Source organism: Coregonus clupeaformis, chromosome 16 (genome assembly GCF_020615455.1).
Source record: "Coregonus clupeaformis isolate EN_2021a chromosome 16, ASM2061545v1, whole genome shotgun sequence".
Taxonomy (NCBI): Eukaryota; Metazoa; Chordata; class Actinopteri; order Salmoniformes; family Salmonidae; genus Coregonus; species Coregonus clupeaformis.
In genome coordinates, this window is record NC_059207.1 from 57,998,278 (window position 1) to 58,024,906 (window position 26,629).

At 43.3% G+C, this 26,629-nt stretch overlaps 1 protein-coding gene across 1 annotated transcript in view; it reads right to left on the bottom strand.

The window, feature by feature from the left end:
* LOC123492708 (disintegrin and metalloproteinase domain-containing protein 9-like) overlaps nt 1-19,298 on the bottom strand; it is a 35,331-nt gene extending 16,033 nt beyond the window's left edge. Inside the window, exons 1-2 of the mRNA XM_045225491.1 lie at nt 18,852-19,298; nt 4,512-4,615 (exon numbers count right to left, since the gene is read on the bottom strand). Coding sequence (XP_045081426.1) covers nt 4,512-4,615; nt 18,852-18,936 — 189 coding nt within the window. The 5' untranslated portion in view covers nt 18,937-19,298. The remainder of the gene's footprint in view (nt 1-4,511; nt 4,616-18,851) is intronic.
* Nucleotides 19,299-26,629: the final 7,331 nt, after the last annotated feature.

Genomic DNA, 26,629 nt, shown 5'->3' on the forward strand with positions numbered 1-26,629 from the left:
CACCAGTCCCTCCTGCAGTAAAACACCCCCACAACATGATGCTGCCACCCCTGTGCTTCACGGTTGGGATGGTGTTCTTTTGCTTGCAAGCCACCCCCTTTTTCCTCCAAACATAACATTGGTCATTATGGCCAAACAGTTTTATTTTTGTTTAATCAGACCAGAAGATATTTCTCCAAAAAGTACGATCTTTGTCTCCATGTGCAATTGCAAACCGTAGTCTGGCTTTTTGATGGCGGTTTTGGAGCAGTGACTTCTTCCTTGCTGAGCGGCCTTTCAGGTTATGTCGATATAGGACTCGTTTTACTGTGGATATGAATACTTTTGTACCTGTACAAAAGTCTTCACAAGGTCCTTTGCGCTTGTTCTGGGATTGATTTGCACTTTTCGCACCAAAGTGCGTTCATCTCTAGGAGACAGAACGTGTCTCCTTCCTGAGCGGTATGACGGCTGTGTGGTCCCATGGTGTTTATACTTGCGTACTATTGTTTGAACAGATGAACGTGGTACCTTCAGGCGTTTGGAAATTGCTCCCAAGGATGAACCAGACTTGTGGAGCTCTACAAATTTTTTTCTGACGTCTTGGCTGATTTCTTTTGATTTTCCCAGGATGTCAAGCAAGTTTGAAGGTAGGCCTTGAAAAACATCCACAGGTACACCTCCAATTGACTCAAATGATATCAATTAGCCTATCAGAAGCTTCTAAAGCCATGACATAATTTTCTGGAATTTTCCAAGCTGTTTAAAGGCACAGTCAACTTAGTGCATGTAAACTTCTGACCCACTGGAATTGTGATACAGTGAATTATAAGTGAAATAATCTGTCTGTCTGTAAACAATAGTTGGAAAAATTACTTGTGTCATGCACAAAGTAGATGTCCTAACCGACATGCCAAAACTATAGTTTGTTAAAAAAAAATGTGTGGAGTGGTTGAAAAACAAGTTTTAATGACTCCAACCTAAGTGTAATGTAAACTTCAGACTTCAACTGTACATATGGAGATGAGTAATGCAAGATATGTAAACATTATTAAAGTGACTAGTGTTCCATTTATTAAAGTGGCCAGTGATTTCTATTCTGTGTATATAGGCAGCAGCCTCTAATGTGCTAGTGAAGGCTATTTAACAGTCTGATGGCCTTGAGATAGAAGCTGATGCACCTGTACTGACCTCGCATCTGGATGATAGCGGGGTGAACAGGCAGTGGCTCGGGTGGTTGTTGTCGATTATCTTTTTGGCCTTCCTGTGACATCGGGTGCTGTCGGTGTCCTGGAGGGCAGACCGCACCACCCTCTGGAGAGCCCTGTGGTTGCGGGCGGTGCACTTGCCGTAACAGGCGGTGATACAGTCCGACAGGATGCTCTCAATTGTGCATCTGTAAAAGTTTGTGAGGGTTTTAGGTGCCAAGCCAAATTCCTTCAGCGTCCTGCTGTTTCCAGTCCACGATCATCTCCTTTGTTTTGTTGACGTTGAATGAGAGTTTATTTTCCTGGCACCACACTCCCAGAGCCCTCACCTCCTCTCTGTAGGCTGTCTCGTCATTGTTGGTAATCAAGCCTACTACAGTTGTGTCATCTGCAAACTAGATGATTGAGTTGGAGGCATTCTTGGCCACGCAGTCATGGGTGAACAGGGAGTACAGGAGGGGGCTGAGCATGCACCCTTGTGAGGCCTCAGTGTTGAGGATCAGCGAAGTGGAGATGTTGTTTCCTACCTTCACCACCTGGGGGTTGGCCCGTCAGGAAGTCCAGGACTAAGTTGCACAGGGTGGGGATCAGAGCCAGGGCATCGAGCTTAATGATGAGCTTGGAGGGTACTATGGTGTTGAATGCTGAGCTATAGTCAATGAACAGCATTCTTACATAGGTATTCCTCTTGTCCAGATGGGATAGGGCAGTGTGCAGTGTGATGGCGATTGCATCGTCTGTGGATCTATTGGGGCAGTAAGCAAATTGAAGTGGGTCTAGGGTGTCAGGTAAGGTAGAGGTGATATGATCCTTGACTAGTCTCTCAAAGCACTTCATGATGACAGAAGTGAGTGCTACAGGACGATAGTCATTTAGTTCAGTTACCTTTGCTTTCTTGGGTACAGGGACAATGGTGGCCATCTTGAAGCATGTGGGGACAGCAGACTGGGATAGGGAGAGGTTGAATATGTCCGTAAACACACCAGCCAGCTGGTCTGTGTATGCTCTGAGGACGCGGCTAGGGTTGCCATCTGGGCCGGCAGCCTTGCGAGGGTTAACACGCTTAAAATGTCTTACTCACGTTGGCCACGGAGAAGGAGAGCCCACAGTCCTTGGTAACGAGCCGCATCGGTGGCACTGTATTATACTCAAAGCGGGCGAAGGTGTTTAGCTTGTCCGGATGCAAGACGTCGGTGTCTGCTACGTGGCTGGTTTTCCTTTTGTCTGTAGACCCTGCCACATACGTCTTGTGTCTGAGCCGTTGAATTGCGACTCCACTTTGTCCTTATTCTGAAGTTTTGCCTGTTTGATTGCCTTACGGAGGGAATAACTACACTGTTTGTATTCTGCCACATTCCCAGTTACTTTGCCATAGTTAAATGTGGTGGTTCGCGCTTTCAGTTTTGCGCGAATGCTGCCATCTATCCATGGTTTCTGGTTAGGGTAGGTTTTAATAGTCACAGTGGGTACAACATCTCCTATACACTTCCTGATAAACTCAGTCACCGTATCAGTATATACGTTGATATTATTCTCTGAAGCTACCCGGAACATATCCCAGTCCACGTGATCAAAACAATCTTGAAGCGTGGATTCCGATTTGTCAGACCAGCGTTGAATAGTCCTTAGCATGGGTACTTCCTGTTTGAGTTTCTGCCTATAGGAAGGGAGGAGTAAAATTGAGTCGTGGTCAGATTTGCCGAAAGGAGGGTGGGGGAGGGCCTTGTATGCATCCAGAAGTTGGAGTAGCAGTAGTCAAGTGTTTTAGCAGTGCGAGTACTACAGTCGATGTGTTGATAGAACTTCGGCAGCCTTTTCCTCAAATTTGCTTTGTTAAAATCCCCAGCTACAATAAATGCAGCCTCAGCCCAGTGAAGTTCTTTGAGGGCCATCGTGGCTTGAGGGGGGATATACACGGCCGTGACTATAACTGAAGAAAATTATCTTGGGAGATAATACGGTCGGCATTTGATTGTGAGGTATTCTAGATTGTGTGAACAAAAGGACTTGAATTCCTGTATGTTATCACAATTAAACCAGGAGTCGTTAATCATAAAAAACATACACCTCCGCCCTTCTGCTTCCCGGAGAGATATTTATTCCTGTCTGCGCGATGAACTGAGAACCCAACTGGCTGGACCGACTCGGACAGTATATCCCGAGAGAGCCATGTTTCCGTGAAACAGAGTATGTTACAATCCCTGATGTCTCTCTGGAAAGAAACCCTTGCCATGAGCTCGTCAACTTTATTGTCCAGAGACTAAACATTAGCAAGTAATATACTCTGAAGCGGTGGGTGGTGTGCACGCCTCCTAAGTCAGACTCGAAGACCGCTCCGAGTACCTCTCCTCCGGCGTTGTTTTGGGTCGGCCTCTGGAATCAGTTCAATTGCCCTGGGGGGTGCGAACAAAGGATCAGCTTCGGGAAGGTCGTATTCCTGGTCGTAATGCTGGTAGTTCTGGTGAGTTACCGCCTCTCTGACATCCAATAGTTCTTCCCGGCTGTATGTAATAATAAACAATTTTCTGGGCTAATAACGTAAGAAATAATAAATAAAAAAACAAAATACTGCTAAGTTTCCTAAGAGCTAGAAGAACCAGAGCGACTTACAGGAGGAACTAGGGTTGAGGAACTAGGGTTAAGTGCCTTGCTCAAGGGCACAGACAGATTTTTCACCTAGTCGGCTTGGGGATTCAAAGTCCCTATCGCAGCACAAAGAAATGGCAGAGCTCTTTTGTCTGAACACACCCTCAACTTTCATACTCCTCCATACGGAATTCTCACATTTCACCCATTCCTCCAAGTCCCTCCGGAAGGGGAAAGCTGCATGCTGCAACACACTATCCAGTAAGGAAGAACAGCAAAGACTACACAACCATAGTAAAAATACTGGCTCATCCACTGTCTTGAGAGTCTAGAACATAAAACCAGCGACTCCCTGAATCCTCAAAGATGTGACATCATCACAGACAAACTGCAAACAAATGTGGAGGAGGGCTGTTCAGAGTACAAATACCGTCGAGTTCTTTCTTTTTCAGAGTTTTCAGAGGTCAGAGTGAATAGGAAGTGCCAGTGGGCTACAGAGAAATATTACCTCACTGACATTTCCTGTCAGAGTTGTTAGAGAGCTGGAGAGGAGAGCGAGAGCCAAAGAGAGTGGAGAGAGAGCCCAGCACAGGAAGGGAAGCCAGGAGGAAACTCACTCACTATCAGCACCACACACACTGATAGACACTGCTGACACTGAACTAGGACAGCAAGAAGGGCTTTAGATGTGAACAACAGCAACAATGCATTCTGTCTGTATGTACTGTCATGGTTTACCTGGTTAGAATCTGAGCTATCCAGGTCTCTCCTCTGCTTCCCAATGCGCTTGGGTATGGTGACTTCATACGAGGAGAACTGCGAGGTCTGATGCGATGCTGACCCTAAAAGAGGAATAACACCATTATATTGTGCATAGTTATTGCAATAGATCATCAACAGACAGTTACATTAGTAATTTCAGAGGACCATAACAGCGGTCAAGGAGTAGTGTGGTATCAAAGCAGCCATACCTTAGAAATCCCACTACTTTGCCAATGCAAGAAATATTTTTCAGTCCACGCTACGCTTGTTTATAGCAAATCATTTATTTTCATTCAACTGCTACGTGACCTGTTGTCACTGAGGCTCAGAGAGAGACCAATGTTTCCCTGGAGGCTTGAGGTCAGGGCAAAGAGCAGTTAACACAATGCAGGCATCCTCCATCCTCCTCACACAGTCAGGAACCCTGCTCTCCGAAGCCAGCATCATCAGCACTTCTATCTGCCCGAACCGGGCCGATGCCAAGCGTACATCTGGGCCTGGTTGCCAACACTGCGCTGGCTCACAGCTGACAGCCAGGCCCCTCCTGTGTGAGTGAGTGTCCTTCCCAAACACAAAGGACACAACTGACACTTCTCACCTGAGCTGCCTTGTGGGGTGGCCTACAGAGAACGAGTGGTAGAACTAATAGTACTGTAAATATTTGCTCAAACTTGACATTTGCCAATTAGTTAATTATTCTGAGGGGAAAAACTAAAATAGTAGGCACATGTTTAATGTCTGGTTTTGGGGAAAAATTGGTAGACCGTCATATCATAGTTCAGGATGAGAGTAATCCTACACAGAGATACACTTTTTTTTTTGGGGGAGATGGATCAGCTTAAATATTGCAGATAGATTGTATCTTCTATCAATGTAATTGTCTGCATCACTTCCAATCCCCCATGTTTTTTTATATATATACTCCCCTTTATTACTTTTCAACCCCGCCATCCTTTCCCTACTTGGAGTTAATTAGTGAACAACAATGCCCAGGCCTCTACTTCCGGTCTATACTTACTATCTACACCTTATGGACACAGTTAATTTTACAATAATTCTATTATATATATATATATATATATATATATATATATATATATATATATATATATATATATATATATATATATATATATATATATTTTATTACACACACACAGTGGGGAGAAAAAGTATTTGATACCCTGCCGATTTTGCAGGCTTTCCTACTTACAAAGCATGTAGAGGTCTGTAATTTTTATCCTAGGTACACTTCAACTGTGAGAGACGGAATCTAAAACAAAAATCCAGAAAATCTCATTGTATGACTTTTAAGTAATTAATTTGTATTTTATTGCATGACAAAAGTATTTGATCACCTACCAACCAGTAAGAATTCCGGCTATCACAGACCTGTTAGTTTTTCTTTAAGAAGCCCTCCTGTTCTCCACTCATTACCTGTATTAACTGCACCTGTTTGAACTCGTTACCTGTTTAAAAGACACCTGTCCACACACTCAATCAAACAGACTCCAACCTCTCCACAATGGCCAAGACCAGAGAGCTGTGTAAGGACATCAGGGATAAAATTGTAGACCTGCACAAGGCTGGGATGGGCTACAGGACAATAGGCAAGCAGCTTGGTGAGAAGGCAACAACTGTTGGCGCAATTATTAGAAAATGGAAGAAGTTCAAGATGATGGTCAATCACCCTCGGTCTGGGGCTCCATGCAAGATCTCACCTCGTGGGGCATCAATGATCATGAGGAAGGTGAGGGATCAGCCCAGAACTACACGGCAGGACCTGGTCAATGACCTGAAGAGAGCTGGGACCACAGTCTCAAAGAAAACCATTAGTAACACACTACGCCGTCATGGATTAAAATCCTGCAGCGCACGCAAGGTCCCCCTGCTCAAGCCAGCGCATGTCCAGGCCCGTCTGAAGTTTGCCAATGACCATCTGGATGATCCAGAGGAGGAATGGGAGAAGGTCATGTGGTCTGATGAGACAAAAATAGAGCTTTTTGGTCTAAACTCCACTCGCCGTGTTTGGAGGAAGAAGAAGGATGAGTACAACCCCAAGAACACCATCCCAACCGTGAAGCATGGAGGTGGAAACATCATTCTTTTCTGCAAAGGGGACAGGACGACTGCACCGTATTGAGGGGAGGATGGATGGGGCCATGTATCGCGAGATCTTGGCCAACAACCTCCTTCCCTCAGTAAGAGCATTGAAGATGGGTTGTGGCTGGGTCTTCCAGCATGACAACGACCCGAAACACACATCCAGGGCAACTAAGGAGTGGCTCTGTAAGAGGCATCTCAAGGTCCTGGAGTGGCCTAGCCAGTCTCCAGACCTGAACCCAATAGAAAATCTTTGGAGGGAGCTGAAAGTCCGTATTGCCCAGCGACAGCCCCGAAAACTGAAGGATCTGGAGAAGGTCTGTATGGAGGAGTGGGCCAAAATCCCTGCTGCAGTGTGTGCAAACCTGGTCAAGACCTACAGGAAATGTATGATCTCTGTAATTGCAAACAAAGGTTTCTGTACCAAATATTAAGTTCTGCTTTTCTGATGTATCAAATACTTATGTCATGCAATAAAATGCAAATTAATTACTTAAAATCATACAATGTGATTTTCTGGATTTTTGTTTTAGATTCCGTCTCTCACAGTTGAAGTGTACCTATGATAAAAATTACAGACCTCTACATGCTTTGTAAGTAGGAAAACCTGCAAAATCGGCAGTGTATCAAATACTTGTTCTCCCCACTGTATATCTATATAACTATTTTTTTTTTAAATATGCATATCCTACTTTCCATCATTATCAATTAATATGCGTAATAATGTCGGCAGTTCACACGTAGGATTCTAACATATAACCCGGATTGCCATTGTATTACATTTAATTAATTGACAAGCAATTATTATCCTAGCAAATAATTCCTGTGGTCCATCCCAAACCCCCCCCCCCCCTCCCCCAACATATGCCAGACAAGCACACACGCACACTCACGCTAGATAAAAGGTCATCAAGGTTCTCATTAGCAGCTTTGAGAATTTCCTTGTATATTATGCTCTCCCATCAGGGGGCTCTGGCTTTGTAGGACCAACCCTGCCAGGCAGGCTCAGAATCTTGAGGGGGCGGTGCTGCTCAAGTAGGTCTCTGACCGCATTTATTTCTCTGTTTAGGCTGCATACTCACAGCAAGTCCATAAAAGAGATGGGAACTTCTCTTTGGTGTATGGGTCGCTCAGGTGGGTGTCCAGGTTATAGGGTTAGGGATCTTTCCATCATGATAGGACAATGAAAATTTTGATTAGATTTAAAAATGTATATCCCTCATCTACACAAAATTGAAAGCTCTCTCTCACTACCCCTGCTCATAGACCCCCGCCGGCTCTGGGATATGCAACCATTTCCCCTCTCACTCACTTAACGCTGCACCTTTTCAAACACAAAAATGCACACCACATGGTTGACTGCGGAAGAAATGGGCCGAGCGTGCAAACGCACCCGCATCCACATCTGCCGCAAGGGGGAAAGGACGCCAGAGAGAACACAGGACCAACCACAACAACCATCCGCCAAAACAACAACCTCCCGCCAAAAAAGCCATGTTCTAATTATTTGTATTTAAAGATGTATTATTCTGCTTGTTATGTCGTTTTATCCTTTTATAAAATACTATACTTACTATAAATGTTATTTAATATTACAATCCCTATCATTGCTAGTATCGGGTGCTCCAATATTCGACTCCTCTATTACAACTTTTAGAATAGCCATGGAGTAGTCTTTGTGTCTCTTTGGTTGTCAATATATAGTTTATCCACCACGAGTGCAACACGTTTCCCTTTTAATCTGTTTTCCTTGAAGATTGGATACAGAACTTTGTGCCTTTCTACAATCTCCCTCGCGAACTGATCATTCATGCCTATTTTTGTGCCAGCAAGTCTTTTTCCTAGGCTTTTCACCATAGCTTTATCTTTAAAAAAAGCAAATTTGGCAACGATTGGGCGCTCATATTTCTGTCCTCTTTTTCCGAAACGGTGTACACGTTCGAGTTGGATTTTATCAACAGCCTCGGGTGGGATTTGTAGCGCTGTATGCAGGAAGTCCTTCATAATATTCTCTGTTATTTCTCCCTCCTTTTCCTGAATACCCGTAAGTACTAGATTTTCTCTCATCGATCTAGTTTGGATGTCTAGTAAGGCTTCTCTCAGAAGATTGTTCTCCTTTTTTAGTTCCCTAATGTCCGTTTCCATCTTAGAGACTGTCACTTTTAATTTTTTGGTTTCTATCTCCATTACCAAAGCTTTTTCGTCACTCATTTGAAGACTCGCTTTCAACTCTTTTACGTCTTTACTGACCAATTCTAGTATGCCCAATTAGTCATTTATCGACTTCAACAGGTCACTTTCCACACTTACCATACCCAGTGGTGAAAAGCATATATCATCTGTATCAGTCGATGAGTCGCGTTTCCTTTTGGGGATCGGCTCTCCACGCTTATCTTCAGTCATGTTTGGGTGTTGCGTGTTGTTGTAATATTTGTCGATATATTTCTCTAGCCTTATGATCTGTTTTGTGTTATTATCCAGATTGAATTATATTAACTGCGAATATATGAAATGCTAATATTTAGTCTAACTTACTGATTTTGAATATTATGTTTTTATCTTGAGGTGTTTTGTACCGCTTTCTATTCAATACGCCATCTTGTCTACGCGTGCCCCGCCCCACAGAGATACACTTTGTAAGAGATGGACAACCAACAGTTAGAATCTCTTCAAACAGTGCTCAAATAATTTCTGTTGTAGAGATTAGCAAGTAAATAGGCATATTCTTTTGTTTATTCTGTCACCTGGCTTGTGGGTGTCCTTGCTGTGTCCTGATAGGCTAAATGGAAGGAAAACGCCACACAATCCTATTGGGCTACATGATGTACAGTAGAGTCCCAACACTCCGTTCAAGGACAGGCTAAACTCTCTGACAGGGAAAGACATTTGTAATTAAACAGTGATGCATATAAGCAGCCGAGCCCCTAGGACATTTAGCTCACTTTACAAAAACAGTGGTGCATACAAACATGTGCAAACAGATATTTTGGGGGAAATCTTCATGAAATAGGGCTTACTATCTGGCATATCCTATTAGTTCATGTTAGATGGTGTTTTCCAAACTCTCCAGGTTATATGACAACATAATAGACAGGGGGTTTTGTGTGAACAGCAGACAGGAATATGATGAGCCTGGTCAACAATAACTTCACTGTCTCTTTGGCTCTTTTGTCTAGTAAGGCCAAATAAATGGGTGTGTGGAGGCGCAACTGTGTGTCACACTTTCCATGGAGTGTCAGCTCGTTGCTTTGTGTGGGTTGGAGCAAGGGGCCAAGGTTCCGATTAGAAAATTCCTAATAAGACACTTTAGTCATCACCTTTGTGCACAAAATACCCATAGATATTTTTCCATCACTCATAATAACATTTTATATTCAGCCCATGTCTGACATGTTCTTGGACGACGTGATGTTGTCACTGCTTGCGCTGCTCCTTGTGCAGCACTGAGTGCTAGCGCATGTGAAGTTGTTTATATTCAACCCGGATAGACGGTCCATGAATCGGCATATGCGATCGTGAGCAGACTACGCTGAAAACAACGGTCGGACATCTTGGACGCAGTCTCCAGTTCTTTATACCTCAGTGGGTTGGAGGGGACGGTGAGGTCTGTGTTGACGAGTAACCATGGTAACCTCATCACAAATTACATCCTGTAGGCGTGTACATCTGTGCAGGATTTTGGAACAATCTACATCTCAACCATTCAACATCCTTACAGGTTTTGAAACAATCAAGTTGCCCAGACTGGTCTACTATGGTTGCATCTTGGACACACACAAAAAACAACCAAGGTCGCTGTAACATACAGTCCCTGCTCAACAACACACACTTACATAACCACAAAAAGCCGTTAGGCTTGGTTTATTTGTCACAGAAAGGGGACCTTCACCATTAAATGAATTTGCCTGGCTACGGCCAAGCGCTATGCCACACCCATGAACGTTAGTTTTTTCTCCACAATGAGTCTGGATCTCAGTACCTCCCTGACCCTTCACCGAATGCGAACACTTTTCATCATTGGCTTTGATACTCTGATCGGTTAGAGACGATCCAATCGCTGATTACTTTTTTTTATACAACTCCCCTCGTCACCACATACAACTTCAATGATGGCAGTCTCAGACTAAAGTATGTAGCAAACAACAGAGCAGCGGAAGAACAAAATGCGAGTCGTCAGGCTATAAATGAATGCCCTGCATCTAGGAAATGAACAACTGTATGGTAGGCCGATTAGCTCTCCATATCATCACAAACACTGTCCCTACACATCTCCAGTCCCTGCTCATGCTATCTGTCCATCCAATAATAGAATCTGATTTGATACTTCACAGGAAAAACTGGAACTAATAGTTGAAAACTCCCATGACCCACCACCACTTCCTGTTGAGGCTGCGTCCCAAATGGCACCCAATTCCCTTTATAGTACAATACTTTTGACCAAAGCCCTCTGGACCCTGGTCAAAAGTAGTGCACTACATAGGGCCATTTGGGACACGTCCTAAGAAAGGGTCATAGTCGTGTCTGGCAGTGAAGCAAAAGAGGCATTAAGACAGCAACAAGTTAAATGGAATTGGCACATTTAGGATACATAATATTGAGACTGATATAGGCTAGCCAGCAGATCCAATCCACTTGCTTACAGCTGCACTGGGTTCAGACAGGCCTTCTGTTTAGATTAAGACACTGCAGAGCCGGCACTAAATATGGCTCAGAAAACGTACCTTAATCCAGGGATGAGAAATGGCGTTGTACTCAGAATTGTCCCATTATCACACCGAGAAGATTGAACGACTGCAAGTTTTTCCGGAAAACTGCAGAAACCACAGTAGCCATTTTGGAATGGCACTAGAACGTCACGTTGAACAACAAAAGGATAGTCAGCCAATCAAGGGACTTTTATTTTCACATTTCCACAGCACTATGACGTAGTCCGCACAGAGCCTGATTGGCTGACTATACTTTGTTGTTCAACACAACGTTCTAGTGCAGGGGTCTTCAGCATTTTCTTGCCCAGGGACCCCCTCTCCCAGGCAAACCGGCAACCCCCATCATACGTTAGCAAAAAATAAATGTTTTCCACGTCTTGTCTTATCATCAGGTTAATGATAATAGCAAGGAGAAGTAATCAACATATTGAAATGAATAGATATGGTAGACAGTGTTCGGGAAGCTACTCTAAAAATATAGTTTACCAAGATACCAATTACTTCACACTGGAAGAAGTTAAGCTACACTAAAGCTACCCTTAGTTTACTTAACTAAAGTTTTTTTGAAAAAGTAGTTCACTACATCCAAACTACTTTCTGATAAATTATCAGATCTAAATCTGAAATATCAGACTACAATAACAGATCACTCTGGAGTCAGGTGTTAACAGAATGTGTAATTAAGCCTATTAAAACACAAAAATGGTTTCAAGTAACAATTAGGCAGGTCTGAAGCAGTTTAAACAAAGGTTAGCCATGTGTTTGCAAAGATTAATGTCCAAGTCAAGAAAGCTTACCAGCAGCACTTGCCACACTGGTAGCCTATTAGTGGGTGCGTTTTCAAAGCCTATGTCAGATGCTCCAGTGAGTAATTGGCTCCAATTTGTGTAATTTGCTCAATATTAGGAGTTGAGAAATAAAGTTGACATTATGACAGAGAAGATATTATCCCCTTTTCTACTGTAGTTATGTAATTCAAAATGTGTTTATTCAGTTGTTGCTAGCAATATTCATAAAAAATTATCTACATATACATACATACACATTTTCTCGTGGACCCCTAGCCCCCAGTTAAATACCCCTGTTCTAGTGCCATTACAAAATGGCTGCTGTGGCTTCTGCTACCTAGCTTGAGGACGAAATGTAGGGTTGGGCGATATGGCCTAAAAATCATCTAAACTTATGGGCGATTCACGATATATGTATATATCAATTTAAAACAAGTTTTTCTCTAAATAAGCTTTGTTGTACAATTCAAGGTCAAATACACTGCATTTCAAACAGTCAGAAATAATCTAATGCATTCAGGGCTTGTGAAGTTATCCCTAGGATAAATATAAGCCTTCCACAACCATAAGACCCACTAATAATTTAATTACTTTATCCAAATAGTTTAACCTGCTTTTTTTGCAATAATCAATGATCTCCCATACACAAAAATGTATGCACGCATGACTGTAAGTCGCTTTGGATAAAAGCGTCTGCTAAATGGCATATTATTATTATTATTATCTGGCTTTCAAGTCGGTCTATGAAAATGTCATTTTTTTAAACAAATTTAACCAGAACCATGCATAATGCACATTCACTAATAATGACTAACTTCTTGTAGCAGGCATTAGGCTATAGAAAATGAACACAGGTCTCATAAACAATCTCTCAAGCACAAAGCCCACGTGCTAGTGAGTAGCCAGCTAATCTTTATATTTCAACTTGGATCTCTTTGCTAGCTATAAAGGCAGAACAGTTGAATTGATAAATACACCCTTCTGTCCATTTCCAAATGTTTGAACAGCATGTTAGCCTGTCCACTTTGTTCAGATGTTGAAATCAAGTGGCCTACCTTAATTCTCAGAATGAGAACGAGTTGCAAATTCCTTATATAAGTTTATATATATATGTTTTATGCTTATTGCACATTTATAAAAACATGAGAACATGAGGACAAACGAAAAAAAGAAAAAAAATCTATAAAAACCTTGATTCTTGCAATACAGGCATTTGGAATATTGCGCAAAAACAAATTATAATTATTCCAAGTAATTCAATATATCGCCCAGCCCTAACGAAAAGGGCAGTTTTTCAGAAAAACTAGCAGTCGTTCAATCTTCTCGTTGTAACAGTTGGGTTAATGGGACATTTCGGAGTACAACGCCATTTCTCATCACTGGATTGAGGTACGTTTTCCAACCCATATCTTGCTTTGTCTCCACGGTATGCTAATCTAAACAGGAGGCCTGTCCAACCCTAGTGCAGCTGTAAGCAAGTGGGTTGGATCTGCTGACTAGATGTAAGTCCTTATAGAAGGTGATAAGCTGGTTAAGTGTGTACACAACCACGTCCAGTCCAACATAGCAAGCTTGGTAATCTAGGCCTGAGTGCTGACAGAAGCCTACAGAAACGATTGAAAGTGGACTAACATCACACCTGACCAAGATACCTGTTGAAATGTTCACTTGAGGGAGTTTGTTAGCTATATCATGGGTCTTCAACCTTTTCTTGCCCAGGGACCCAGGGAAATATTTTATATCAGAAAAAAAAAAAAAAGTGTAGTTACAGTAGTTAGCTACACCACTACATCGTAAAATGTATTAACTATTGAAAACAATAGCAAGCACAGCCGCCAGTGACACGAGCCTACCAGACGAGCTAAATTACTTATTTGCTCGCTTCGAGGCAAGTAACACTGAAACATGCATGAGAGCATCAGCTGTTCCGGACGACTGTGTGATCACGCTCTCCGTAGCCGATGTGAGTAAGACTTTTAAACAGGTCAACATTCACAGACGGATTACCAGGACGTGTACTCCGAGCATGCGCTGACCAACTGGCAAGTGTCTTCACTGACATTTTCAACCTCTCTCTGTCTGAGTCTGTAATACCAACATGTTTCAAGCAGACCACCATAGTCCCTGTGCCCAAGAACACTAAGGTAACCTGCCTAAATGACTACCGACCCGTAGCACTCACGTCTGTAGCCATGAAGTGCTTTGAAAGGCTGGTCATGGCTCACAGAAACCCTAGACCAACTCCAATTTGCATACCGCCCCAACAGATCCACAGATGATGCAATCTCTATTGCGCTCCACACTGCCCTTTCCCACTTGGACAAAAGGAACACCTATGTGAGAATGCTATTCATTGACTACAACAGTGTTCAACACAATAGTGCCCTCAAAGCTGATCACTAAGCTGACCCTGGGACTAAACACCTCCCTCTGCAACTGGATCCTCTGGACTTCCTGACGGGCCGCCCCCAGTTGGTAAGGGTAGGTACCAACACATCCTCCACGCTGATCCTCAACACGGGGGCACCTCAGGGGTGCATGCTCAGTCCCCTCCTGTACTCCCTGTTCACTCATGACTGCATGGCCAGGCACAACTCCAACACCATCTGTTACGGATACAGGTATCCTGTGTGTGTTTTTGTGTTTTTCCTCTCCTTCTGCCCTAATCACAGGTGTCCTTTGTGTTCCTGATTGGTGGTCGTTGGGGTGTTCCACCTGTCCGACATCCGTTTGTCTGCTGATTGGTCCACCTCAGTAATCAGTGGACATTCCTCTGCATTGCACCACCTGTTTCTAGTTTTTCAATCACACATCCTATGGTTTTAAAAGCCAGTCAGTTGTGTTTGTTGACAGAGACTATTTTCGTATGTGAGTATGGATACTGTGGTGTCCTGTTTTTTGTGTACTCACTCATTTGCTGGTTACTCTGTTTGGTAACTATGTTGTGTGTTTCTGGGAAAAGGGGGATTTAAGCCAGTTGCCCTTGGGCATACATTACCCGTAAGAAGAACATTGTCTAAAAACACTAGTTAGACCTGAGCGGACCTCCCACTGTAATTTATGTATGGTTAGCAGTAGCTTAGCGGTTCTTGAGGCAGGCAAGATCAGTTTAGTTTTTGTTTTTTTACATTATTGTTTCATTCCTTGGGTCCTGCTCAGCCCTTTTTCCCAAACCTTTACCGTGTGTTCAAAATAAACATTTTATGTTTGACGGTAGCTCATGGTTGTCGGTGTATTTTTTGTTCTCACTGTTTTCCATGTCACGACTCTAATTTGCATGAATTATGTTACGGGTCTCTTTTACATCCCCCCTAGACTTTTAAAGCCACGGGGTTCGTAACACCATCATTAAGTTTGACGTTGACACAACAGTTGTAGGCCTGATCACCGACAACGACGAGACAGCCTACAGGGAGGACGTCAGAGACCTGGCCGTGTGGTGCCAGGACAACAACCTCTCCCTCAATGTGATCAAGACAAAGGAGATGATTGTGGACTACAGGAAAATGAAGAGGACCGAGCACGCTCCCATTCTCATCGACGGGGCTGTAGTGGAGTAGGTTGAGAGCTTCAAGTTCCTTGGTGTCCACATCACCAACAAACTAACATGGTCCAAACACACCAAGACAGTTGTGAAGAGGGCACAACAACGCCTATTCCCCCTCAGGAGACTGAAAAGATTTGGCATGGGTCCTCAGATCCTCAAAAAGGTTCTACAGCTGCACCGTCGAGAGCATCCTGACTAGTTGCATCACTGCCTGGTATGGCAACTACTTGGTCTCCGACAGCAAGGCACTCCAGAGGGTAGTGCGTACGGCCCAGTACATCACTGGGGCCAAGCTTCCTGCCATCCAGGACCTCTATACCAGGCGGTGTCAGAGGAAGGCCCTACAAATTGTCAGACTCCAGCCACCCTAGTCATAGACTGATTTCTCTGCTACCGCAAGGCAAGCGGTACCGGAGCGCCAAGTCTAGGTCCAAGAGGCTTCTAAACAGCTTCTACCCCCAAGCCATAAAAATCCTGAACATCTAATCAAATGGCTACCCAGACTATTTGCATTGCCTCCCCTCCCGTCTTTTACGCTGCTGCTACTCTCTGTTTATTATCTATGCGTAGTCACTTTAATAACTCTCCCTACATGTACATACTACCTCGACTAACCGGTGCCCCCACACATTGACTCGGTAACGGTAACCCCTGTGTATATAGCCTCGCTATTATTATTTTACTGCTTCTCTTTAATTATGTTACTTATTTCATTATTTTATATTGTATTTTTTGTGCGATTTCTTTTGTATTCTTAAAACTGCATTGTTGGTTAAGGGCTTCTAAGTAAGCATTTCACTGTAAGGTCTACTACACCTGTTGTATTCGGCGCATGTGACAAAATTTGATTATTTTAATCTAGTTCAACTACCACCAAGATACTGCAAAGTGTTGTTAAAATACTAGCTGAACTACATGTAGTTCACTACTACAACACGGGTAGATAGTTACATTATTTTGACCTCCCCACATAATAATTGGAACAGGAAGTGTAAACTAACAGTTTATTAGCTAGAAAGGTAACTCGAAACACATTTTCACTGGGAGCAGCAGTTTAGCTGGTTAAACAAAGGTTACCCATGTGTTGCCAAAAATGTATGTCCAAGTCAAGAAAGCTTACCAGCAGCCAACGGCATTTGCCACACTTGTCGCCTATTTGCGGGTGCTTTTTCAAAGCCTATGTCAGATAATCCAGTGAGTAATTTGCTCAATATTAAGAGTTGAGAAATAAAGTTGACATTATTAGAAATAAGATGTATCCTCTTTTCTACTGTAGATATGCAATTCAAAATGTGTTTATTCTGTTATTGCTAGCGATATTCATAAAAGCATTGACTTTTTTTTTTAACAGCCTTGGGCTACTATAATTGTACCAATGACAACATTCAAAAGGCCTTGGGTGGTTAATAAAGGTGTTACTAATATAAAACAGTGGTATAGTTTCAAATAACATGATTCCACTATTTGTATCTGTTTGCATCAGTTTCAGTGGGGGACTATTATTTTGAAGGTGAACCACCGATTCCACCATTGTTGCTCATGCTAATGTTATACACAACACACTGGTCAAATAATGACGGTCTAGGAAGTGGAAACATCTTGGTAGCGTAGTTAGCACTTCCATTACTAGACTGGGCCGTGTATCTGTCTGGATTGAGAAAACATTCAGTGCAAGGATGTAGGTCAATAGTGTGCAACTGCAGCCCGCAATTCGGGGTGTTCCAACATGTGGGCATTCACATCCCCCTCGATCCTCCCATTGGTTCCTTCATGAACACCCCCCCTCGAGCACGACATCTTCATGCTTGTGTGACACTTTTGAATGTGGGTCAAAGGGGAAATAAAAGTATTATCAGAGTTTTTTTTTTTTCACCACCTGTTGTGTAACGGAGTCCTCTTTGCTAGCTAGCGGGAGCGATACCGGTAGACAGTGTCCTTCGCTCCCGCCTGCCCTCACCATCAATAACAGGACTACGGGAAAACAGTGCATGACAGGCGGGGGCGAAGGACACTGTCTACCGGTCGTCCCACTACCTCCCGCTAGTACAGCAGGCAGGGGGCTGGAGCGACACAGTGTGCTAGCTTGATAGTTAACTAGCATACAGTGTTGCCCCCCGCCTGCTGTGTACCTGAGAAAACCGTTGCCGACAGGCAGGGGACAAGGACACGTCTGTCGCCCCCACTTACCGCTAGCTACTCCAGTACACAGGAGGCAGGGGCAACACCATGTACTTGCAACACCGTGTGCTAGATAGCTTGCTAGTTAGCAGTACTAGCACACAGTGTCGCCCTCGCCTCCACCTCTGGTGTACTGGAGTCCTCCTTAGGAGTAGCTGGCTAAACTAGCACACACCGTCCTTCGCTCCCGTCTGCCGAACACCTGCCCTCGCCATCTTTAACAGAACTGTGGGAAAACAGTGCCCGACAGGCGGGGGTGAAGGACACTACCGGTGTGTACTAGCTATAGCTAGCTAGGGGCGGCAGGTAGCTTAGTGGTTAAGAGCGTTGTGCCAGTAACCGAAAGGTTGCTGGTTCTAATCCCCGAGCTGACTAGGTGAAAAATCTGTCGATGTGCCCTTGAGCAAGGCACTTAACCCTAATTGCTCCTGTAAGTCGCTCTGGATAAGAACGTCTGCTTAATTACTAAAATGTAATGTAAAATGTAGCTACCGTTGTCGCCCCACCTGTTTATCAGCGGTTAGCATCCAATGTTATGGTGCATTAGCGCCATCTATTGTAGTGGAGCGCCCCTGTACTGGAGTCATAGCTGAACAATTGACCAATAGAAGTATAAAGAGGGGTTCCTGCAGATACAGGAATGCCCACATGAAGGAACGCCGCGGGCTGCAGTTGCACCCTTCTCATGTAGTCAGACAAATTCTAGAATCCCTCTTGCGACATAGTAGCGGTCGTTCCCACAGCCACAAAGTAATAAACCACGACCATTTCTCCTCTTAAAATTGGATTTTAAACCTAACCCTCATAGCTAACCTTATACCTAACCTTAAATTAAGACCCAAAAGCAACATTTTCTTTTATACATGCATTTTTACGATATTGACCTTTTGGACTTTGTGGCTGTGTTATCGACTGGAAACCTAGAATAGCCGAGAAGGAAAGCCGCTCGAGCTATGTTGTAGCCGTAGCTCGCTATAATGTAATGTTTACTCACCCTCGCTGCAGTCGCCAAGCCCATTGAGTAAAGCGATGACACAAATTGCTTTAAAGCACGGATTGGACAATAATGGCATACCCATGTTTATCAAATTGTCAACAAAAGATCATATAGGGACAAGTCTCTTCTTCTTATCCAGGCGTTGCCTTCCAAGCAATTACGAAGTGCCTTCTCCACATTCTGTAAAAAGCCTTATGACAATTACCTTGCCATATTGTAACAACTATTGCTAGCTCACCAACAAGCAACTGCTTTACCGCTCCTGGCTTAGGCTCTTTTCAGACGGTCGATCTATCCGGTTCGCATGATCAGTGACTATAATGGTAAAGAATAATGCTGATTCACTAATCTTTTTTAATCGAGTTTCGTTTTAGATCAAACGAGTCCTTATGGCATATCCAGTGAACCCGACGAGAATGGATAAAACAGCGCATGCGTGTTGAGGCATCAGACTGTAGCGCGGTCGTCAGTAGTTGCCAGAAAGTCATATACCCCTACCATTTTTCAATTTCTCTTCTTAAAATGTGATTTTAAACCTAACCACACTGCTAAACGGATGCCTAAACCTAACCTCAAATGAAGACCAAAAAGCAAATGTGTTTTTTCATGATTTTTTACGAGATCCAATTTTGACTTTGTGGCTGTGCTATCTAGTGAAAACCCTGTAGCACGTACGGACGTAACCCTTTGCTGCGTCTGTTCTGTTGCACATACCAAAAATAAAATAACTAGTCTGTCAGTTGCATGCACTAAATTATGCAGTCCTACATGCATATATAGTGCATAATATAACGTTACGAAGAGCACAAATTTAGAGAACCATGTGCTATTACAGGGCTAGGTAACCGTGGTCCTGGAGTTCCGCTGGCACTTCATGTTTTTGATGTAACCAACCTGAAAGACCAGGTGTGCTGAATTTAGGCAATTACAGAACAGCTCAATTAGCTCAGTTTGTCTGGTGTGTTGCTTAGTTGGAAGAAAACTCTGCTATACCTGCGGCACTCCAGGAACAGGGTTGCCTACCCCAGCAATATCTCCGTTTTTAGTAGGACCAGTTCTTTCTTACTTGTCCCTTGAGCTCAGCCAATGGCTGAGCAGAGCAGATGTCCGAGACATTTTGTGATTCTCCTGCCGGTTTCCACTAAATAACACAGCCACAAAGTCAGATTCTACAAATCAAAATTGGCTACACAAATTTGCTTTTTGGTAAGGTTTAAAATCAGATTTTAAGAAGATAATCCCCTTGGAAGCACATACACATTTCTGCTTTGGTGTCATTTTGATGTCCTTTAAAATTTAGCTGCACAGTGGTCTAAGGCACTGCATCTCAGTGCTTCAGGCGTCACTACAGACCCCCTGGTTCGATTCAAGGCTGTATCACAACAGGTCGTGATTGGGAGTCCCATAGGGCGGTGCACAATTGGCCCAGCGTCGTCCGGGTTTGGCCTGTGTAGGCCGTCATTGTAAATAAGAATTTGTTCTTAACTGACTTGCCTAGTTAAATAAAGGTAAAATAAAAAAAATTATGACACATAAACCAACCTAGATAACCCTTCAGCTTTGGACAATAAAACACGACCATATAACCATCTCAGTAACCAGAGGTTCAATTTCTGTCTTTTCTCAATTGAGTAACACAGTATGAGTTATAATACCCATAAAACCTAGCGGTAAAACCTGGAAATGGTTCCAATCGTTTTTTCACAACACATTTTTCCGTCTGGGATTTTAGAACTACTTCATAGGCACTGGTAGCCTATCCGTGGGTTCTTTTTCAAAGCCTATGTCAGATGCTCCAGTGAGTATTTGGCTCCAATGAGTCTAATTTGCTCAATATTAAGAGTTGAGAAAAAAAAGCACACATTATTACAGAGAATATATCATCCCCTTTCTACTGTAGGTATGTAATTCAAAATTTGCTTATTCTGTTGTTGCTAGAAATATTCATAAATAACTAAATTATCCACATATATACAGTACATTCGGAAAGTATACAGACCCCTTGACTTCAATTAAATATGTATGTTTTCTCAACAATCTACACACAATACCCAACAATGAAAAAATGAAAACAGGTTTTTTTATTTGTTTGCAAATTTATTAAAAATAAAAAACAGAAATTCCTTATTTCCATAAGTATTCAGAACCTTTGCTATGAGACTCTAAATTGAGCTCCGGTGCATCCTGTTTCCATTGATCATCCTTGAGATGTTTCTACAACTTGATTGGAGTCCACCTGTGGTAAATTAAATTGCTTGGACATGATTTGGAAAGGCACACACTTGTCTATATAAGGTCCCACAGTTGACAGTGCATGTCAGAGCAAAAACCAAGCCATGAGGTCGAAGGAATTGTCCGTAGAGCCCTGAGACAGGATTGTGTCGAGGCACATTTCTGGGGAAGGGTACCAAAACATTTCAGCAGCATTGAAGGTCCCCAAGAACACAGTGGCCTCCATCATTCTTAAATGGAAGAACTTTGGAACCACCAAGACTCTTCCTAGAGCTGGCCGCCTGGCCACACTGAGCAATCAGGGGAGAAGGGCCTTGGTCAGGGAGGTGACCAAGAACCCGATGGTCACTCTGACAGAGCTCCAGAGTTCCTCTGTGGAGATGGGATAACCTTCCAGAAGGACAACCATCTCTGCAGCACTCCACCAATCAGGCCTCTATGGTAGAGTGGCCAGACAGAAGCCACTCCTCAGTAAAAGGCACATGACAGCCCACTTGGAGTTTACCAAAAGGTACCTAACTCGGAGACCATGAGAAACAAGATTCTCTGGTTTGCTGAAACCAAGAATGTACTTTTTGGCCTGAACGCCAAGCGTCACGTCTAGAGGAAACCTGGCACCATTCCTACAGTGAAGCATGGTGGTGGCAGCATCATGCTGTGGGGATGTTTTTCAGCGGCAGGGACTGGGAGACTAGCACACAGCAAAGACCATGCAGGAGTGGCATCGGGACAAGTCTCTGAATGTCCTTGAGTGGCCCAGCCAGAAACCGGACTTGAACCCAATCTAACATCTCTGGAGAGACCTGAAAATAGCTGTGCAGCGACGCTCCCCCACCAACCTGACAGAGCTTGAGAGGATCTGCAGAGAAGAATGGGAGAAACTCCCCAAATACAGGTGTGCCAAGCTTGTGGCGTCATACCCAAGAAGACTCAAGGCTGTAATCGCTGCCAAAGCTGCTTCAACAAAGTACTGAGTAAAGGGTCTGAATACTTATGTAAATGTGATATTTCTGTTTTTGAAGAAAAGGCAAAATGTCTAAACCTGTTTTTGCTTTGTCATTACGTGGTATTGTGTGTAGATTGAGGATTTTTTTCCTTCCATTTTAGAATAAGAATGTAAAGTAACAATGTGGAAAAAGTAAAAGGATCTGAATACTTTCTGAATGCACTGCATACACACATATATATATATATACATACAGTACCGGTCAAAAGTTTGGACACACCTACTCATTCCAGGGTTTTCCTTTATTTTTTACAATTTTCTACATTGTAGAATAATAGTGAAGACATCTATGAAATCACACATATGGAATCATGTTGTAACCAAAAAAGTGTTAAACAAATCAAAATATATTTGAGATTCTTCAAAGTAGCCACCCTTCGCCTTGATGACAGCTTTGCACACTCTTGGCATTCTCTCAACCAGCTTCACCTGGAATGCTTTTCCAACAGTGTTGGAGTTCCCACATATGCTGAGCACTTGTTGGCTGCTTTACCTTCACTCTGCGGTCCGACTCATCCCAAACCATCTCAATTTGGTTGAGGTCGGGGGATTGTGGAGGCCAGGTCATCCGATGCAGCACTTATCACTCTCCTTCTTGGTAAAATAGCCCTTACACAGCCTGTAGGTGTGTAAAGGCCCTTACACACCCTCTCCACTGAATAGGAGGCTAGTGGTGGCTTTGCAACGCAGTTAGCCACTGATTCCTTCCAAACCACTAATTGTTGTAATTGCCATTTCCAACTTGTTGTGTAATGTTTATGTCCAATGGCCGATGAGCATCGATACGTTTTTATTAGGGGTGTAACGATCCATCTACTACATCGATGTATCGATTTATATTCATATGATCCAACTACATCGATCTGTGCTCGGCGAGTTGGCCTTTTGGACAACATATATCGATCTAACATCGTTTTAAAATGTAATAAATCGATTGTATCGATACTAGGAAATAACCCATTGGATTTAAGCACGTCAGACTTTATATGCAGGGGTGCACATAACTGGTACGCAGATACGCAAGCGCGACAAAAATCAGGAATGCGTAATGCCACTTGTGTTACTACGCGCCTTTGCGTACTTGACCGATCTTCTCATCTAACCTTACACATGACATGTTGCTTGTCAACTACTGTCAGGGATGTCCAAAAAGCAACATACATTAAGCAGCTTCTTTGGCGTTTCGCCACCTACAAAGAAACGCCAACTGGAGCCAGAGCCGAAGAAAATACTTTTTTCGGAAAAGTGGCTCCAAGATGTGCAGTGGCTTGAAGCTAACGATGAGCGCACTGAAATGTGGTGCAAGATTTGCCGCTCAAATCCACATCTAGCAGACAAAACAGGTGCATTTTATAAAGGCTCAAAGAATTTCAACCATCCTTTATTTGACAAACATGAAAAGAGCAAGGAGCACACGAATGTGGCGCAAGCCATTGCTAAAAGCTAGCCGAGAATAAATGTCCAGTCGCCCACTTGCCAGATGGCGAGACAAGCTGAATGAAGAACAGCGGCAAGCTCTGTTTAATATTTTTCTCTTTCCATAAAGCTAAACACGCACGTCCCATGTCTTCCTATTCTGAGGATGTTCCTTTACTGAATGCTTTTTGATGGATCTGAGGACATCACAAAAACTGAGCAGGAAATAGTTTACATTGTGTCTGTGTCCAGCAACGGAGAGTTTACTTCGGACTTTATTGGACTGATTGAATTGGGTGCTGACCGAACCGCACAGGCCATAACAGACGGACTTGTGAGACTTTTCCAGGACACAGGCTTGGATGACTGGACAACAAAGTTGGTCGCTGTGTGCACAGACGGGGCTGCTGTCAACGTAGGTATCTACAACGGCGTTGTGCCAAAACTCCGGCAACATGCTGCGGTTGGAGACTCCCTTGTGCGCGAAATCAGCTGATCGCAACGTTCCTTACTGTGAGACATTTCATCGCTCTGTGGTCAAGCTGCTGCAGTTTTATTTACAAAAAGGTGGAGAAAAAAAAACTGCTGCACTGAATAAAGCTATGTGAAGAAAATTGGATCTCCTTTGTGGAACTGGGTAAGTTTCATAATACCAGATGGTCTGCATGGAGGCATGAAACACTGTTAAAAATATCAAGACTATTGCCAGCCATTAAAATGCAACTGGTTACCAGGTATTTATTTCAGTCACACTGGTTGAATTTTTGGCTAAAAGGTTACTGAATCGATTTCAAGTCACTGAATCGTTTCGGATCGTATCGTTCTAAATGAACCAATATCGTCCTTGAATCGTATCGACAACCACGAATCGTGATACAAATCGAATCGTTGTTAAAACGAATCGTTACACCCCTAGTTTTTATCTATAATTGATCTTCATATGACAAGGATTTGCCAGTAGATTGTCGAATTGATTCATGATGACGACTTGTCTAGCTTGCTAGCTAAGATTTTAAAAGTATGATGTTCACATGATCAGTCAAATCAAAGCTACGGTATATACACAATGAGGTTTGACGTCATTCTATCTGTGGCCAATGACCTTGAGCCTTCTTGGATGGGCACTTCTAATGTAACTCTATGGCAGCACCCAATGGGCTTGAATTGTGGTGACGTAGTGCCCCTATGAGTGACAGAACACTGAGCCAATCACGGCGCAACTAGAGAACATTACCAACCCCTACCCTCTGTATTTTCCGCCGGCTGCCCCACCACCACAGAAAGCACTGTGCTAGGCTGAAACACCTGCATTTTGGAACTGCCTTATTTAAGATGGCTAAAAAGAGACCGACTTTTTATGCGGCTCTGCCCCACCTGCCCTGAATGACGGGTCGCCACTGATGGTACAGTGGGGAAAAAAAGTATTTAGTCAGCCACCAATTGTGCAAGTTCTCCCACTTAAAAAGATGAGAGAGGCCTGTAATTTTCATCATAGGTACAAGTCAACTAGGACAGACAAAATTAGGAAAAAAAAATCCAGAAAATCACATTGTAGGATTTTTAATGAATTTATTTGCAAATTATGGTGGAAAATAAGTATTTGGTCAATAACAAAAGTTTCTCAATACTTTGTTATATACCCTTTGTTGGCAATGACACAGGTCAAACGTTTTCTGTAAGTCTTCACAAGGTTGTCACACACTGTTGCTGGTATTTTGGCCCATTCCTCCATGCAGATCTCCTCTAGAGCAGTGATGTTTTGGGGCTGTCGCTGGGCAACACAGACTTTCAACTCCCCTCCAAAGATTTTCTATGGGGTTGAGATCTGGAGACTGGCTAGGCCACTCCAGGACCTTGAAATGCTTCGTACGAAGCCACTCCTTCGTTGCCCGGGCGGTGTGTTTGGGATCATTGTCATGCTGAAAGACCCAGCCACGTTTCATCTTCAATGCCCTTGCTGACGGAAGGAGGTTTTCACTCAAAATCTCACGATACATGGCCCCATTCATTCTTTCCTTTACACGGATCAGTCGTCCTGGTCCCTTTGCAGAAAAACAGCCCCAAAGCATGATGTTTCCACCCCCATGCTTCACAGTAGGTATGGTGTTCTTTGGATGCAACTCAGCATTCTTTGTCCTCCAAACACGACGAGTTGAGTTTTTACCAAAAAGTTCTATTTTGGTTTCATATGACATTCTCCCAATCCTCTTCTGGATCATCCAAATGCACTCTAGCAAACTTCAGACGGGCCTGGACATGTACTGGCTTAAGCAGGGGGACACGTCTTGCACTGCAGGATTTGAGTCCCTGGCGGCGTAGTGTGTTACTGATGGTAGGCTTTGTTACTTTGGTCCCAGCTCTCTGCAGGTCATTCACTAGGTCCCCCCGTGTGGTTCTGAGATTTTTGCTCACCGTTCTTGTGGTCATTTTGACCCCACGGGGTGAGATCTTGCGTGGAGCCCCAGATCGAGGGAGATTATCAGTGGTCTTGTATGTCTTCCATTTCCTAATAATTGCTCCCACAGTTGATTTCTTCAAACCAAGCTGCTTACCTATTGCAGATTCAGTCTTCCCAGCCTGGTGCAGGTCTACAATTTTGTTTCTGGTGTCCTTTGACAGCTCTTTGGTCTTGGCCATAGTGGAGTTTGGAGTGTGACTGTTTGAGGTTGTGAACAGGTGTATTTTATACTGATAACAAGTTCAAACAGGTGCCATTAATACAGGTAACAAGTGGAGGACAGAGGAGCCTCTTAAAGAAGAACTTACAGGTCTGTGAGAGCCAGAAATCTTGCTTGTTTGTAGGTGACCAAATACTTATTTTCCACCATAATTTGCAAATAAATTCATAAAAAATCCTACAATGTGATTTTCTGGATTTTTTTTCTCAATTTGTCTGTCATAGTTGACGTGTACCTATGATGAAAATTACAGGCCTCTCTCATCTTTTTAAGTGGGAGAACTTGCACAATTGGTGGCTGACTAAATACTTTTTTTCCCCACTGTATGTACTTCGAAGGTATAGAATGGCACTGCAATGCATACATTTAATGTCGGAATGGAAATTATAGTGATGACACACCAGTGAATGATTGATGTAAAGTTTTGTATTTGTACAAACGTA